This window comes from Hemicordylus capensis, chromosome 2 (assembly GCF_027244095.1).
Source record: "Hemicordylus capensis ecotype Gifberg chromosome 2, rHemCap1.1.pri, whole genome shotgun sequence".
Classification (NCBI taxonomy): domain Eukaryota; kingdom Metazoa; phylum Chordata; class Lepidosauria; order Squamata; family Cordylidae; genus Hemicordylus; species Hemicordylus capensis.
Genome location: NC_069658.1, coordinates 328,781,366 through 328,796,216, shown reverse-complemented (window position 1 = coordinate 328,796,216; position 14,851 = coordinate 328,781,366). Strand labels below are relative to the sequence as shown.

At 45.5% G+C, this 14,851-nt stretch overlaps 1 protein-coding gene across 2 annotated transcripts in view; it reads right to left on the bottom strand.

Annotated features, from left to right (window-relative positions):
* The window catches only part of FANCD2 (FA complementation group D2), a 93,330-nt gene that overhangs the window by 65,263 nt on the left and 13,216 nt on the right, over positions 1-14,851 (bottom strand). For both annotated transcript variants that reach the window (XM_053296092.1, XM_053296093.1), the window contains exons 9-11: positions 11,469-11,593; positions 9,357-9,444; positions 8,677-8,781 (exon numbers count right to left, since the gene is read on the bottom strand). In XM_053296092.1, coding sequence (XP_053152067.1) covers positions 8,677-8,781; positions 9,357-9,444; positions 11,469-11,593 — 318 coding nt within the window. The remainder of the gene's footprint in view (positions 1-8,676; positions 8,782-9,356; positions 9,445-11,468; positions 11,594-14,851) is intronic.

Here is a 14,851-nt window from a genome sequence, read left to right as displayed (position 1 = left end):
AAGAAGGTGGGTTGTACAATGTCCTGATTGACGTGGAAGTCTGACACTACCTTGGGCACGAAGGCGAAGTCTGGGTGTAAGAGAACCTTGTCCGGGTAGAACCGAGCGTAAGGCACGTCCATACGGAGTGCAGTCAGTTCACTCACCCTGCGAGCAGTGGTGATTGCCACCAAAAAGGCCGCTTTCAAGGAGACATGTTTAAGTGTTGCAGAGTGCATTGGTTTGAACGGTGATTCCATTAGCGTGGTGAGGACCAGAGAAATGCTCCATGGTTCTATCGGCTTGCATAGAGGAGGATAAAGATTTGTGAGGCCTCTCAAGAGACTCTTACAAGAAGGATGGGAGAACAACGTTTTCTCATCCCAGCCAGGGTGTTTAGCAGAGAGAGCTGCTAAGTGGACCCGTATGGACACATTAGATAGTTCTGATGCCTTCAGGCTCATCATATAGAGCAAGACATCATGTATGCTGGCCTGTTTAGGATGGAAACCATGTTCCTTAGCGTAGAAAACGAACCGTTTCCACTTGTTGGTGTAGTTTCGTCTTGTAGAAGGTTTGCGCTCGTTCAGCAGTATCTTTTTTAGTAGTCGATCCGCCATGCTGTCAGTTGCAGTGTGAGAACTTCAGGATGTAGAACCTGACTGCCCTCTTGAATTAGTAGATCTGGGCAGTTTGGAAGCCTCTGGTAGGTGTGCGAAGTCAGTTTGAGCAAATGAGGAAACCATGCTTGGCATGGCCACCAAGGTGTGATCAGGGTGCACCTCACGCGGCTGCCCAGGAGTCGAGCTACTACTCTGTTCACAAGTGGTAAGGGGGTGAACATGTAAGTGTGATGGAGCGACCAGTCCCGTTGGCACACACCTCTCATTGAACGCGGATCGTGTCCCGCTCTCGAGCAGAATAGCCTGCATTTTGCATTCTGTGCTGTAGCGAACAAGTCAACTTCCGGGTGACCCCATAGGTCGAAGATACTTTGGAGGTAACGGTCGTTCAGTTCCCATTCGTGACGGTCCATGGAGAACGAGCAGCTGAGACCATCTGCCAGTACATTGTCTGACCCCTTGATGTGGATTGCCACAGAGGTTATATTGTTCTTGATGCACCAATGCCAAGTCTGGATGCTCAGTGCACAGACTGATCTGGAGACAGTGCCCCCCTGCCTGTTGAGGTAGGCTATCACAGTGGTGTTGTCCAACCGTAACTGAACCACTCGCCCTCGTAGCATTGGGAGGAAGGCCTTCATGGCTTGAAAAACTGCCAATAGCTCCAGAAAATTTATGTGGAGTTGGCGTTGATTGCGGGTCCAGAGACCCTGAGTTGTGGCAGCATTGCAATGTCCACCCCACCCCCGGAGAGAGGCATCTGTCGTGACCCAAACCGATGGAGGTTGCGTCTGAAACGGCACCCCACTGAGTAGGTTGGTGCTTTGAGTCCACCAGGAGAAAGAGCAAAGGATCTGCACTGGTACTAGTAGACACTTCCTGGGGCTGTCCCTGAGTAGATTGAAGGATGACAGGAACCACAATTGCAGTTTTCTCATTTTCAAGTGCGTGTACCGCACAGTTGATTTGCAAGAGGCCATCAGCCCTAGTAGACGTTGGATATGGCACGCTGTTTGAGATGGCGTGGTTTAAAATTCTTGAACTAACAAAGCAATGGTCTGATAGCGATTTTCTGATAGAAATGCCCTCCCCAGTGTGGCATTGAGTACTGCTCCAATGTACGATATGCTCAATACCGGTGTCAGGTTAGATTTCTTCCAGTTGACCTGTATCCCGGGGTCCTGGAGAAGCTGCAACATGTACTTTATCTGCGAAAGTAACTCTTCTTTGTCTCTGGATTATAGAAACCAATCGTCCAGTTAAGGATGCAGTTTAAGCCCCTTCGTTCTCAAGTGGGCTACCACCACCGCCATGCATTTGGTAAACACACGGGGGCCAGTGCAGAGTCCTAACAGTAGAACCTGGTACTGGTAAAGTGAGGTCCCCACGGTGAACTGTAGATACTTCTGAAAGGAAGTCCGGATTCCTATGTGAAAGTATGCATCCTTTAAGTCTAACGTCACAAGCCACCTCTCTTTGTGGAGAAGAGGTAGGATGTCCTGTAATGTCGTCATTCGATACTTTTTCACATGGATGAACTTGTTTAGATGTCTTAAGTCCATGATAGGCCGAATCCCGCCATTCCTCTTTGGTATCTGAAAGTAACGGGAGTAAAAGCCCTCTCATCGATTTGCCCATCGCACTGGAACTATTGCTTTCTTGTCCATGAGTTCTTGGACTTCCTGGAGCAAGGCTGGTGTTGCTTTTGTGAAGCGTATGCCCCTGAAAGATGACCGGGTCTTGAACTCTATCGCGTAGCCAGATGTGACAATCTTCAAGACCCACCGATCTGATGTTATGTTGCACCATGCTTTTGCATGACTTGCCAACCTGATGGTGTTGGTGGCTAGTGGGGCCGGCTGTGAGATGTTGCAGGCCGGAACTAAGTCCTCCCTGATGTTCTGGGAGTGAAAGCAAAGTGGGGTTCCAAGTAATTGCGATGGGCTGTTCTGTGTTTCAAAGCCGCTGCTTGTTTCCCTCCGTCTGTTTGTTGCGTTGGTTTGAGGAAAATCTCCCCTTCTGTTGCGTTGTCCATTTGTTGAAGGGTTGATAAGAGTTACAGAAGTCCCTCCAGTCTTCTTGTGGATATGTGGATCTGAGCCGGTAAGAGGGATGCTGTTTATTACCATAGGATGCAGCCTGTGAGGTAGCAGACGTAAAGGTTTTAGCAGTGAATTTAGACTTTTTCATCTTTTCCATAGTAGAGTTGGTCTCCTTCGAAAACAGCCCTTTTTCATCAAATGGGAGACCTTCTATTTTATCTTTCATGTCTTGTTGTAGGGCGGCCAACCGCAACCAGGCATGACGACATAAATTGATGGCCGTAGTGCTGGAACGGGACTCTGATTCCGCCAAGTGCTTCGCCGTGTTTAACTGCTGACAGGTAAGGTCACCCGCTTGTTGTAACGTTTTCCGGAATCGAAGCTTTAGCTCTTCCGGGGAATAACATATCTAGGTCCTTCTCCAGAGCTTCCCAAATGCAGTAACTGTATTTAGCCATGCAGGCCGAGTAATTGGCTACTTCGAGTCTTTTTGAAGTAGGTGTAGAAGTGTATGGTACTTGCCATGTGCATTGCGCTGCATTGGAGATGATGGGCAATAGGGGAAGCGCAATTGGTTGTGCGGATTGAGACCGTTGCATGAAGTTGTAAACTGGGTCATCTATAGTCTTGAGTTGGGAGGTAAGATCCAGTCCCAAAGCATTTGCCATCCGTTTCATGTGGGCGTGATAGGCTTTTAACTCTTCTTTCGGTGAAACATGGGTTGGTGTAGCTACATCCGGCGATGGATCCAATTCTAATGTTTCAGCATCCGATTCAAAATCAGAAGACCCATGGTGGCTATCCTCTGAATCAGGATCTGAAGAAGTATGGTGTGATGATACTTTCGGAAATGCCACTCGAGGGGGAGTAGGCACAGATAAATGGTCGGTCTGCATCACCGTCGTGGTGAAGTGTCTTGAAGTTGTTTGAGTCTGCACAGATGCCCTATGAATCTGTGTCTGCGTGCATATGTCAGCAAAGACCTTTGGAGGAGGTGGAGCATCCCTTGCGGGAAGAGCATGGATGGAAAGCGTAGCGGGGGTACCCGGCAGACCTTGAATAGATGCAATTTTACCCCTCCATGTGCAGTCTTCCTGGAAGTCATAAGCAGTCCCCAGTGAGGTGGCACCTGGCAAAGCCATTTCCCTTGATGGGGAAACCGGGTCGCCGAAGCCGCAAGTGTGCCAAGGTGTTGTGGTGGTGAGCTGGGCAGCAGTTAGCATCCATGGAGCGGTATTGGCAGCATCATCCTCTGAATGCGGAAACCCATGAAAAGTTGAAGGGGTATTCGCTGTCGAATCCAACATCCTTAGAAGGGGATCCAAAGGCGGAGCCTCAGTCTCCTCAATATTAGCTCCCTCCAGCGTAAAAGTCATAGGAGCATGGAACCTTGGTGTCACTGTGGTAATGTTAGTTGGAGTGTTCAACAAGGAGGATTGATTGTCATCCTTCGATGTCAAGGGGGAACGGATAGGAGTCGGTGCAGGCACTAGATCTCTAGTGGTCGGTATCAAGAGCGTTGATGTCGTGATCGAGGTCGATGTCGCTTGTTGTTCTGTCAGAGCTCCCTTCAGTGTCTCCATCGACACCATCGATGCTGAGCGTGATGCCTGCACCAACGTTGAAGTTGTCGCTGCCGGCATGTTCGATGTCGAAGCGCTTCCCTCCAGCACAGTTGTCAACACCGATCGGCGTGTCAGAGTCGATGGCTTTTGAGTTGCCTTTTTGGGCGGCGGCGCTTTCGATGTTGAGATGAAGATGACGTCCTGTGCCAATCTCGGCAACGGAGTCGATTCTGACTGAGTCCGTGCCCATGATTTTTTGGCGGGACCGCCAGTAGGCGCCATCTTTTCACCTGGCCTCTTCGAGGTCTTAGGGGCCTTCATGGTGGCCGTCGAAGTTTTAAACTGGGCTGAACCCAGGTCCTTCGAGCCATGCGCCTGAGGAGATTTTGAGGAAGGCGCTGCCAAAACATCATCATAAATGGAAACCCATAAACAGAGTTCCCGATTTCTTCTAGTTTGTTTAGAGAAAGATTGACAAATCTTACAAGCCGAAGTAACGTGGGCCTCGCCCAGACAAAGCAAACACGTTGTGGCGGTCTTGTGAGGGCAATTTTGCGTTGCATTTAGTGCAGCGTTTAAAGGTTTTCTTCCCTTTCGTGGCATCCATAGTACTCACTGTCGAGGTCAATACAGCCAGGAAATCAGTCTGATCGTTCATCAAGTTGAGGAGGATTTAACAGAGGCAGAAACAGGAACAGTCCGAGTCAAAACCGAAAGCAAATAATCCAAATCAGCAGCCAAAGAATAGTCAGTAAACAGTCCGTAGTCAGAATTAGTAGAAGTAGAAAATAGCCAAGGAACCAACATGAAGGAGCCGCAGAAACCAAGTGATCTCTACGGCAGTCGCAAAGGAACTGAGGTGCCTGCGCTTCCTCCCGCCTTAAATAGCCATGTGGTCACATGGGGCGGGGCGCAGGTGCCGAAAAGGAGCTGTGGAACTCAACACCGAGAGGCATCTGCGCAGGCGCAGAACCCATTCTAATGGATTCAATGGATCACATACCAGATTGCTTGCTTTAAATAGGGTTTTTAAAAAAATCTTAATAGTACAGTATCATGCTTTTTGGAATAGAGAACTTCATGAAGACTAAGTGGGTGGGATGAGGTGGTTCCTTCGAGAGTTGTTTGAGAACTTTGCCTGGCCTGAATCCTTTGTCTGCAGTAAGTGCATCCTTCAGTTTCCCCTACTGCAGTGTGCTAACCAGGTGGTTTATTAGGCTAACTGCAGGCTGCTTCAGCTATTACAAAACACTTGCTTTAAGGGTGAACGTTCTTCTTCAGTCAGAATGACTCTTACCTGACTAGGATAGAGAAAAGGATATTTAAGGCAAGCAGACCAGAACACATGGCTATGTCAAGCATTTCAGAAGAGTGTGATGGACCATCTGTTCACTCTGTTGTATATTTTGAAGAACTTGTTCGTGAGAAATAAAGTCATACTTCCCAATGACCTACACATACCAAATTGGAGCATTGGTTCACTTCCCCTGTAGGATTCTTCTTGCTGCTGCATCCAAGGACATCTCTTGAGTGTATTATGTTTGTCCACGTGACTCACTAAGGCAGGACTATGTAAATTAGCCAGAGTGTTTAATAGCTAGATGAGCATGACCCCACCACACTTTTAGGCCAAGATAGCCAAGAGTACTTTGAAGAATAAAAAACAGGTAGTGGACAAAGTTTAAAAACAATAAAAATATCCAAACTCGAGAAAAGAAAAAATCCAACTAAATATTCTGCAGGAAAAGACTAGGAAAAATGCAATTGTGACCAGAGGAAAAAACCAAAGGGATAATGAATAGTAAGTTCTTTGTTCTCCAGGCAGCTAATTTAATCCCCTTGGATCTCCACGGAGAAGGCACAGGTGCTAAAGAGCGGTTTGAGAAGCCCTTGGATGCAACAGCAAGGAGAAGCCTTCATGGTAAGTGAACCAATGCTCCATTCTCTGCTGCTTCAATCCAAGGGAGTCTCTTGAGTAGGGATGTACCGCAGCCCTCAGCCCTACTAGTGGGGGAGCACCCCCACCTACTCCGGAGGAAGGACCTGTTGGAGAACCCGCCTCCCAAGTGCTGCTTAAGCAGAGGCGAAGGAATCCAATGTATAGTGCCTGGTATAAGTACAGGGAGCCCTCCAGGTAGCTGCTCTGCAATCGTCTTGGGCTGCAGTGTTCGTGGAGAACGCAGCTGAAGTGGTGGCTGCTGCCCTGGTCGAATGGGCAAGCACTTTAGTGGGGGGCCTAAGGTTCTGTGTTTCATATGGCAGGGCTTGAGCCACCGAGCTAATGTGGTGGGGGTAATGGCCTGGCCCATGTTCCAAGGAAAAAAGGATATGAACAATGACTCTGTAGTCCGAAAGTGCTTTGTGTGTTTTATGTATGCCTTTAGGCATCTTTGCACATCCAATTCCCCCCCCCCCCAACATTTATATCCCGCTTTTCCTCCAAGGAGCTCAGAGTGGTGTACATGGTTATGTTTATACTCACAACAGCCCTGTGAAGTAGGTTAGGCTGAGAGGTACTGGCCCAGAGTCACCCCATGAGTTTCATGGCTGAATGGGGATTTGAACTCCTATCTTCCCGATCCTAATCCAACACTCTAACCACTTTAGGTCCAGAACCGTCCGCAGGGAGATGTCCTTTTGGGGCAATGTGAGGATGATGGAGTATATTCCTGCTCCATGCTGATCCGCTGGCACAAGTTCTATCGCCCCGATTGATAGGTGGTTCTGGATCACCTCCTTGAGACCCTTGTGTATGGGGGGCAGGCGGGAGGTTGGTGTGGGAAAGAAGCAGCAAGGAGGACTTGTGGTTAGTTCCATGTTGTAACCACTCTTGATGACTTTGAGTACCCAGTGGTCTGAGGTGGTGCCCTCCCAGGTATGTGAGAAGAGAGGTGACCACCCAGGGGTACTCTGCCTGAGTCAGGATTGTTGTTTGGCTTGTTTATTTTGGGCTGCGAAGGCTGCCCTGTTCCAAAACCCCTGTCTGGAGGCCCTGGATCTGCCCCAGAAGGGTCGTCAGAACCTGAAGCCTCTATCTCTGCCAGTGAAAGAGGAGCGAAAGAAGTGAAAGTGTTGGAAAAAACACCTACCCTGTGGGCAGTCTTGTTTACATGTTGAGGAGGGCATCGCCTTTTTCTTATCTTTAGATTCCACAAGGAGATTCTTTAAGGCTGCATCCCCAAAAAACTTTTCCCATCAAAAGTAAGGCACGGCAGTAAGATTGGCCTTAGAGGTCGCATCCACCTGCCAATATTTTAACCACAGGTTCTGGCAGCCCAGTACTGAAGCAGCTCCTGCCCTTGATGCAAATCTAATAACATCTAGGGTGGAACCACATATAAATGCCTGTGCCTTGTGTAATTTTAGGTTTGTCAAAGCTGGCAAGAAGTCGGGCCCAGCAGCTGCGTGCTTCAGGGAGCGGGCAAGAGCAGCGGCACTTTCTTTCTGAAGAGCACTTGGCCCGGGGAGCAGGCGGTGGGAGGGAGCGAATTCAGGGCCTGGCTCACCTCCCCCACTGAAAGAAACGCCCGACTGAGCAGGCAGGAGCTCCGGAGCACTGCCCATCAGCTGTTGAGTGGGAGGTGCACTTCACTTTGAGCTCTCCCCTTCCGCTTGGCAGGCTCGGCTTCATGGCCTCGCTCAGAAACGGCTTGCCGGCTGCCTGAATGGCCTTGGGGAGGCCTGTCTGGAACTTCCCCTTCGGCACTCTAACGTGGATCTGAAAAAAGAACTGCCTTGGAGCCATGCAGGACTAAAAGAACTGGGTGGGGTCATGCTTATCCAGCTATTAAACACTCTGACTAATTTACATAGTCCTGCCTTAGTGAGTCACATGGACAAACACTCAAGAGACGCCCTTGGATTGCAGCAGCAGAGAATTTGGATGAACTCTTTTGCCACTTAAATTAGCTGAATGCACTACTTTTTACACCGGAATATGTTCACAGAAAGATTTAAAGGTTTCTTTGTATTGTTTTAGAATAGTGAATAAAATCATCATATTTTAACTGTTATTGTTCTCAACAGATTTTTAACACTCAGTAATCAGAACAATAATTCCAAAATGACATAATGCAAAAGAAAAGCAGATCTTTCTCAGATTCACTTTTACTATATATAGTTATTGTTCAATCAATTGAATAATGTTTGAAGTTGAATTGTAAAGTGCCCAGAGACACAAGTGTTAGGCGGTATAGAAATATTTTAAATAAATAAATAAATCCTACAAATTTCAAACTATTCTTTCAGCTCCTTTTTGCAAGCACATTAATAAATAATTCTATTACATACATTTATTTTCTTTAACTTTCCAATAAGTTCAATCTACGCAAAAATAACTTTGCCCAATTAGTGACAGGCCTTCTGTGACGGGCCTAACTTTGTTGAAATAAAACATATGTCTGGCTGTCTCTGCATTCCAAAAGTCAACACATCATTCAGTCTCCAACTTCAAGAATAGAGCTTTACCTCTACTGCATCCATGGCCTTGATAGAACGGAGGATAAATTTAACGACTACAGGTAAATCTTCCACTTTTACAGCAGGCACTGTGATCATGACAGACTGACGCACCTAGGGGGAAGAGCAGCAGACTGTTCAGCCACAAACACAGGAAGAGACATAGCACTGACTTAGATGGGTTTATACTTCTTGTTGCCTCGTGCTACGTAGGCTATAGTGAATATGAATATGATCAGGCTAAAAACAATATATGCTAAAATTTTAAAACTCCTGGACTCCAAAACCTGGCCACCACCCCACAACTTAGAAGTTGCCAGCACTTTTTGAAAATGCTCAGACACAGGCTTCTCTCCAAGGAGGAGAAAATTCTGTAGCTATGGGGCAGTCACAGACTGCCTGTCAATGTATCCTTGCGACCAAATCTGGTGGGAGGATGAATAAGTTAAGAGGGAGTTCTCAGCTGATCTGAGAAGGTGCTGTTTCCAGCTGGGACAATTTCTTCTTGCTTCCTTTCAATGCCTGTACATATAGCCCTGAGCCATTTTTGGAAGGGCGGTATATAAATCAAATGAATGAATAAATAAATATATCCATGTAAAAAGTACTTGGGCTCAGTTATGCCATGACTTTGAGCAGCCTTTGATACCTTCCATGTGAGCCCATCCATTTAAGACAGGACTCCCTACCTCAGACAGAAGCCCCACATCAAGATTCAGACTAGAAAGGGCATCCAGGATTGGAACAGTCAGCTCCGTCTTTTCTTTTAACAATGAACTAAAACACAAGAGAAGCAAATACGCTTTATTTTAAGATCTTGCAACATTCTAAAATGGCAGTAAGCTATATTCTATTCAAAATCCATGTGCTCCAAGACACTTTCATATATTGTTAGATAATTGTCCCAGATGACCTTTTTTCACAAGAGCTACACAGTGAAAATTGGATGGGCCAGAAACTGCCCTTTGTGTTTCTAATCACACACAGCTGATCGGTGTTCACTGTTAGCAAAAAACAGGATTTCAAGTGTTCAGGATACATTGCAGAGATCATTTCAGTAGTCCTTACTACAAGATGGGCCACTACTATTATCTACATAAAAGAAGGCGGTACCTCAAATCATGGATAGCAGCAAAATTCAAAAGGTTTATTAAGCCAGGTCAACTGATCTCAATGCATTTTGGTTAGGTGCTCTTCTTCAGCAGAACAGGAGGCAATTTCAATGCTGCAGCCCCATGTAACCAAGCAACGGAGAGGAAAGAGGAGATGGAGGGAAGAGAAGTGGGGGGAAAGAAACAGATGAAAGAAGGGTGGTTTTCTTTCTTTTCTTTTCAGGTAATAGCAAGTAATAAAGATCAGGGACAGAAAAAAGGATTTGGAGAATGGAATACTGTAGTTAGGAAGTCAATTAGAGAAGTAATATCAGGAGAAAATAGAGAGAGCTAGAAAAACGCTGCCATGGAACTTGCTGAGGACAGAAAGAACTGGGGCGGGGTTATCCCCCTCAGGCTCTAGTGCAGGGATTCTCAACGTGTGGGTCCCCAGATGTAATTGGACTTCAACTCCCATAATTCCCAACCAAAGGCCACTGGGGCAGGGGATTATGGGAGCTGAAGTCCAATAACATCTGGGGACCCACACGTTGAGAAACCCTGCTCTAGTGGGTGTGGCTTAGGTTTTTAACTATTTACTTTCTGTCCTGCCTGGAGCTCTTGAGAGAGGATAACCCATGAGATGTCCCTGGCCTCAGCAACCGAGAATCTATATTTCAGGCAGCAGTCACACTTGAAAGGGGACACTGTGCACGCATAGTAAGAGCATTTTAAACCTTCAGCCCACCTTGTGAATCGCTTGCATGCTTTTCAGAAACCTCTACACTGAAGCCATAATGCTTAAATTAGTCATACAGTGACATCCAATATAGTTGTGATAGATTAAAAAACCCCTCTATGAACACACATGAGTCTGCCTAAGGGTACAGTCACTTATTCCCCTGAAGGATGCCTAGCTAATATGCATCAGGATCAATTGGGTTTGTTAAAACAAAAACCCTTTAAATTTTGTGGTCATCCAATATTATCATCCCCACATTCCAAATGGGGTGTAACTAAGATTTGGAGACAATTGCTTACATACAGACATCCAATTTTTTTCACAGCTGAGTCAAGGTTTGAGCTGGAAACACAAAGCTCATGTTCTTAATCACTATGCTACATTACCCAGCACTACATTTTTTCTTCAAACCACACTAACATTTAAGGTATATTTGTTTGAAATCTTCCCATTGTATGCAGAACCAGAAAAGCAGAGGCAGTAGAAGCATCAAGTGAAGCCCATGCTGTAAACCTAGTAGTAAGGACCTCAAAGATTATGCGCCAGATTTCTTTTGTATACCAAATGATACTGGAGAAAGCAGATAGAACTCATCTGAATTTCTGGACAACCCCTTGCCACTCCAAGCTTAAAGGTCTTTAGTTACTAACACCGCATGTAAATCTGAAGTTCCTTTAAAGCATGAACTGAGCAAGGCAGTCTCTTGAGTGAGGATGCAACATCTTGAAAGTCACAGCAAAATATGCTTAAATTTTTTTAAATGGTTGTTGTTGTTTTTTAGAAGAGAAGCAACATAGCCTTATGGTATAATATGGGGATAGGGGTGAGGGGGAACCAACATAAAACCATATAGCCTCTTCACTTTATCACTATCCATGCAAAATGGTATCTTTAACTAGGGTACCAGCACCAGCTAACACAAAATTATATGGAGAGTAAGAGGCAGAAAAGGTCAGAATAAACCATACCTAAGTTCTCTGGCAACTTCACTGTGCTGGGAATCTTCCAGGATTTCTGGCAAGCTTGTGATAATGTCATGTTGGATTGGCAGAGGAGAAACAGAAATCATCTGCATGATTGTCAAGACAAGATCCTGCAGGTGACAGAAGCATTGGAACACAGTGAACTGACTGAGAGCAAAGGAAAAGCAGATTTCCTTGACACTGAAGTCCTATTCAGACATGTTGTATGTACAGATGTCTATACACAGGTACATGCATTTGTGTGAATGACCGTACCTGCATTTAATTTAAAAGTGAATCTAGTTAAGGCCTCAAATGCATAGTACAAATAGGAAGTATAGTGCTGTACAGGTATACCTAGTTATCCACGGGGGTTCCATTCCCACAGTTTACTGTGGATAATGAAACTGCAGATAATGGGCCATTGAGTCCTATGGGGATTAGGTTCCTGCAGGGTAAAAAAGGGCACAAAAACAGCCAAAAAAAAAAAAAAAAAGCAGTAATAGAAGGGGGGAAATTGCCATATCATGTTCTGCAGGTCTCAAATTGTCCAGCAACACCCCCCCAAACCCCCAATTTCAGAGATTTTCCTCAAAAAGTTGTGGGGTGTGTGTGTGTGTGGTTTGTTTGTTTTTACAGAAGAACTGCAAAATGGAACCTTTAACTAAGATGGAGCAACTGTGGATATGCAGGTATTAACCCTTTGTATACCCATGAACGTCAAGGTAGGATGGTTATTTGTGGACCGTGGATACATAAAACTGCAAATAGTGGAACCGCATATAGAGAAGTCCACCTTTACCTGTGTTCGACATAACATGTGAATAACTGTACCTGTGCACACTGTACACTCATTGTACAAGTGCTGGACATATCTTAAACGTAGTACTGACATACAGACTAACTTACTGAACAGTACTCAGGACATACTCTAAGGGAACACTTAATTCCAATAGGACTATTCAGGAGTAATGTAGTCTGTCAGCCAATGTCTACAGAGAAACCTACACTACATCCACATAATGGATGGAATCTAAGCCAATAATTAGAACATAAGAACAGGCACAAGGAACAGGCATAAGGCCCATCTAGTCCAGCCTCCTGTTTCACACAGTGGCCCACCAGATGCCTCTGGGGAGCCCACAGGCAAGAGTTACGTGCATGCCCGCTCTCCTGCTGTTGCTCCCCTGCAACTGGTATTAAGAGGCATCGTGCCTCTGAGGCTGGAGATGGCTCACAGCCACCAGACTAGTAGCCATTGATAGACCTGTCCACCATGAATCTGTCTAAGCCCCTTTTAAAGCCATCCATCCCATGGTAAGGAATTCCATAGATTAATTATGCGCTGTGTGAAAAAGTACTTCCACTTGTCGGTCCTAAATTTCCAAACCTTCAGTTTCATGAGGAGACCCCTGGTTCTAGTGTTGTGTGTGAGAGAGAGAGAAATTTCTCTCTGTCCACTCTCTCCACTCCATGCATAATTTTATACACTTTGATCATGTCTCCCCTTAGTTGCCTCTTTTCCAAAGTAAAGAGCCCCAGATGTCGTAGCCTTGCCGCATAAGGAAAGTGCTCCAGGCCCCTGATCATTTTGGTTGCTCTCTTCTGCACCTTTTCTAGTTCTACAATATCCTTCTTAATTAATTATAAATATATATAAATCAGAGATTTTCCTCAAAAAGTTGTGGGGGGTGTGTGTGTGTGGTTTGTTTGTTTTTACAGAAGAACTGCAAAATGGAACCTTTAACTAAGATGGAGCAACTGTGGATATGCAGGTATTAACCCTTTGTATACCCATGAACGTCAAGGTAGGATGGTTATTTGTGGACCGTGGATACATAAAACTGCAAATAGTGGAACCGCATATAGAGAAGTCCACCTTTACCTGTGTTCGACATAACATGTGAATAACTGTACCTGTGCACACTGTACACTCATTGTACAAGTGCTGGACATATCTTAAACGTAGTACTGACATACAGACTAACTTACTGAACAGTACTCAGGACATACTCTAAGGGAACACTTAATTCCAATAGGACTATTCAGGAGTAATGTAGTCTGTCAGCCAATGTCTACAGAGAAACCTACACTACATCCACATAATGGATGGAATCTAAGCCAATAATTAGAACATAAGAACAGGCACAAGGAACAGGCATAAGGCCCATCTAGTCCAGCCTCCTGTTTCACACAGTGGCCCACCAGATGCCTCTGGGGAGCCCACAGGCAAGAGTTACGTGCATGCCCGCTCTCCTGCTGTTGCTCCCCTGCAACTGGTATTAAGAGGCATCGTGCCTCTGAGGCTGGAGATGGCTCACAGCCACCAGACTAGTAGCCATTGATAGACCTGTCCACCATGAATCTGTCTAAGCCCCTTTTAAAGCCATCCATCCCATGGTAAGGAATTCCATAGATTAATTATGCGCTGTGTGAAAAAGTACTTCCACTTGTCGGTCCTAAATTTCCAAACCTTCAGTTTCATGAGGAGACCCCTGGTTCTAGTGTTGTGTGTGAGAGAGAGAGAAATTTCTCTCTGTCCACTCTCTCCACTCCATGCATAATTTTATACACTTTGATCATGTCTCCCCTTAGTTGCCTCTTTTCCAAAGTAAAGAGCCCCAGATGTCGTAGCCTTGCCGCATAAGGAAAGTGCTCCAGGCCCCTGATCATTTTGGTTGCTCTCTTCTGCACCTTTTCTAGTTCTACAATATCCTTCTTAATTAATTATAAATATATTGTTTATATATAGTATTAGTCGCATACACACATTTTGAAATGTTTCTCATTTGTCCCCACAATACTGCAAACACCCTACTTTACAAATGGGGAAACTGAGCCTAAAAGGAAGTGACTTCTCTTGAGCACATCAGTGAATCCAGGCTAGAGATGGAAGCTAAACTTTGTCCGCGTTAGCCTTGACTCATGAGATGACACTCCTGTCCCCATTTAATACTGTATTTACCAGAATCCAAGACTAGGTTTTCCCCCCAGGTTCTTTAATGTCAGAAATCAGGGGGTGATCTTAAATTCAGAGTCCTCTTCCTTTTGGGTAAATATAGTGCTCGCCTTAAATTCAGTCATCTCATATTCAGGTAAATATGGTATTTCTGTAGCACGTCTAATATACTAAAGGCAGGTTACTCACCTGTAACTGTAGTTCTTTGAGTGGTCTTCGGTGCATTCACACATGAGGTCATCCTTGTTGTCTCAAGAGGCTAGGGGGCGCATTGAAGACTTACCATTTGATGGTGAGGCCTTGTTTGCCAATACAACTGATGATACTCTTGAAAGAGTTCAAAAGACCGAGCTGTGGTGCACAACTTTTGAAATCTTTCAAGAGTATCATTGGATGTATTGCCGCCATCACCTCACCATCAAATGGTAAG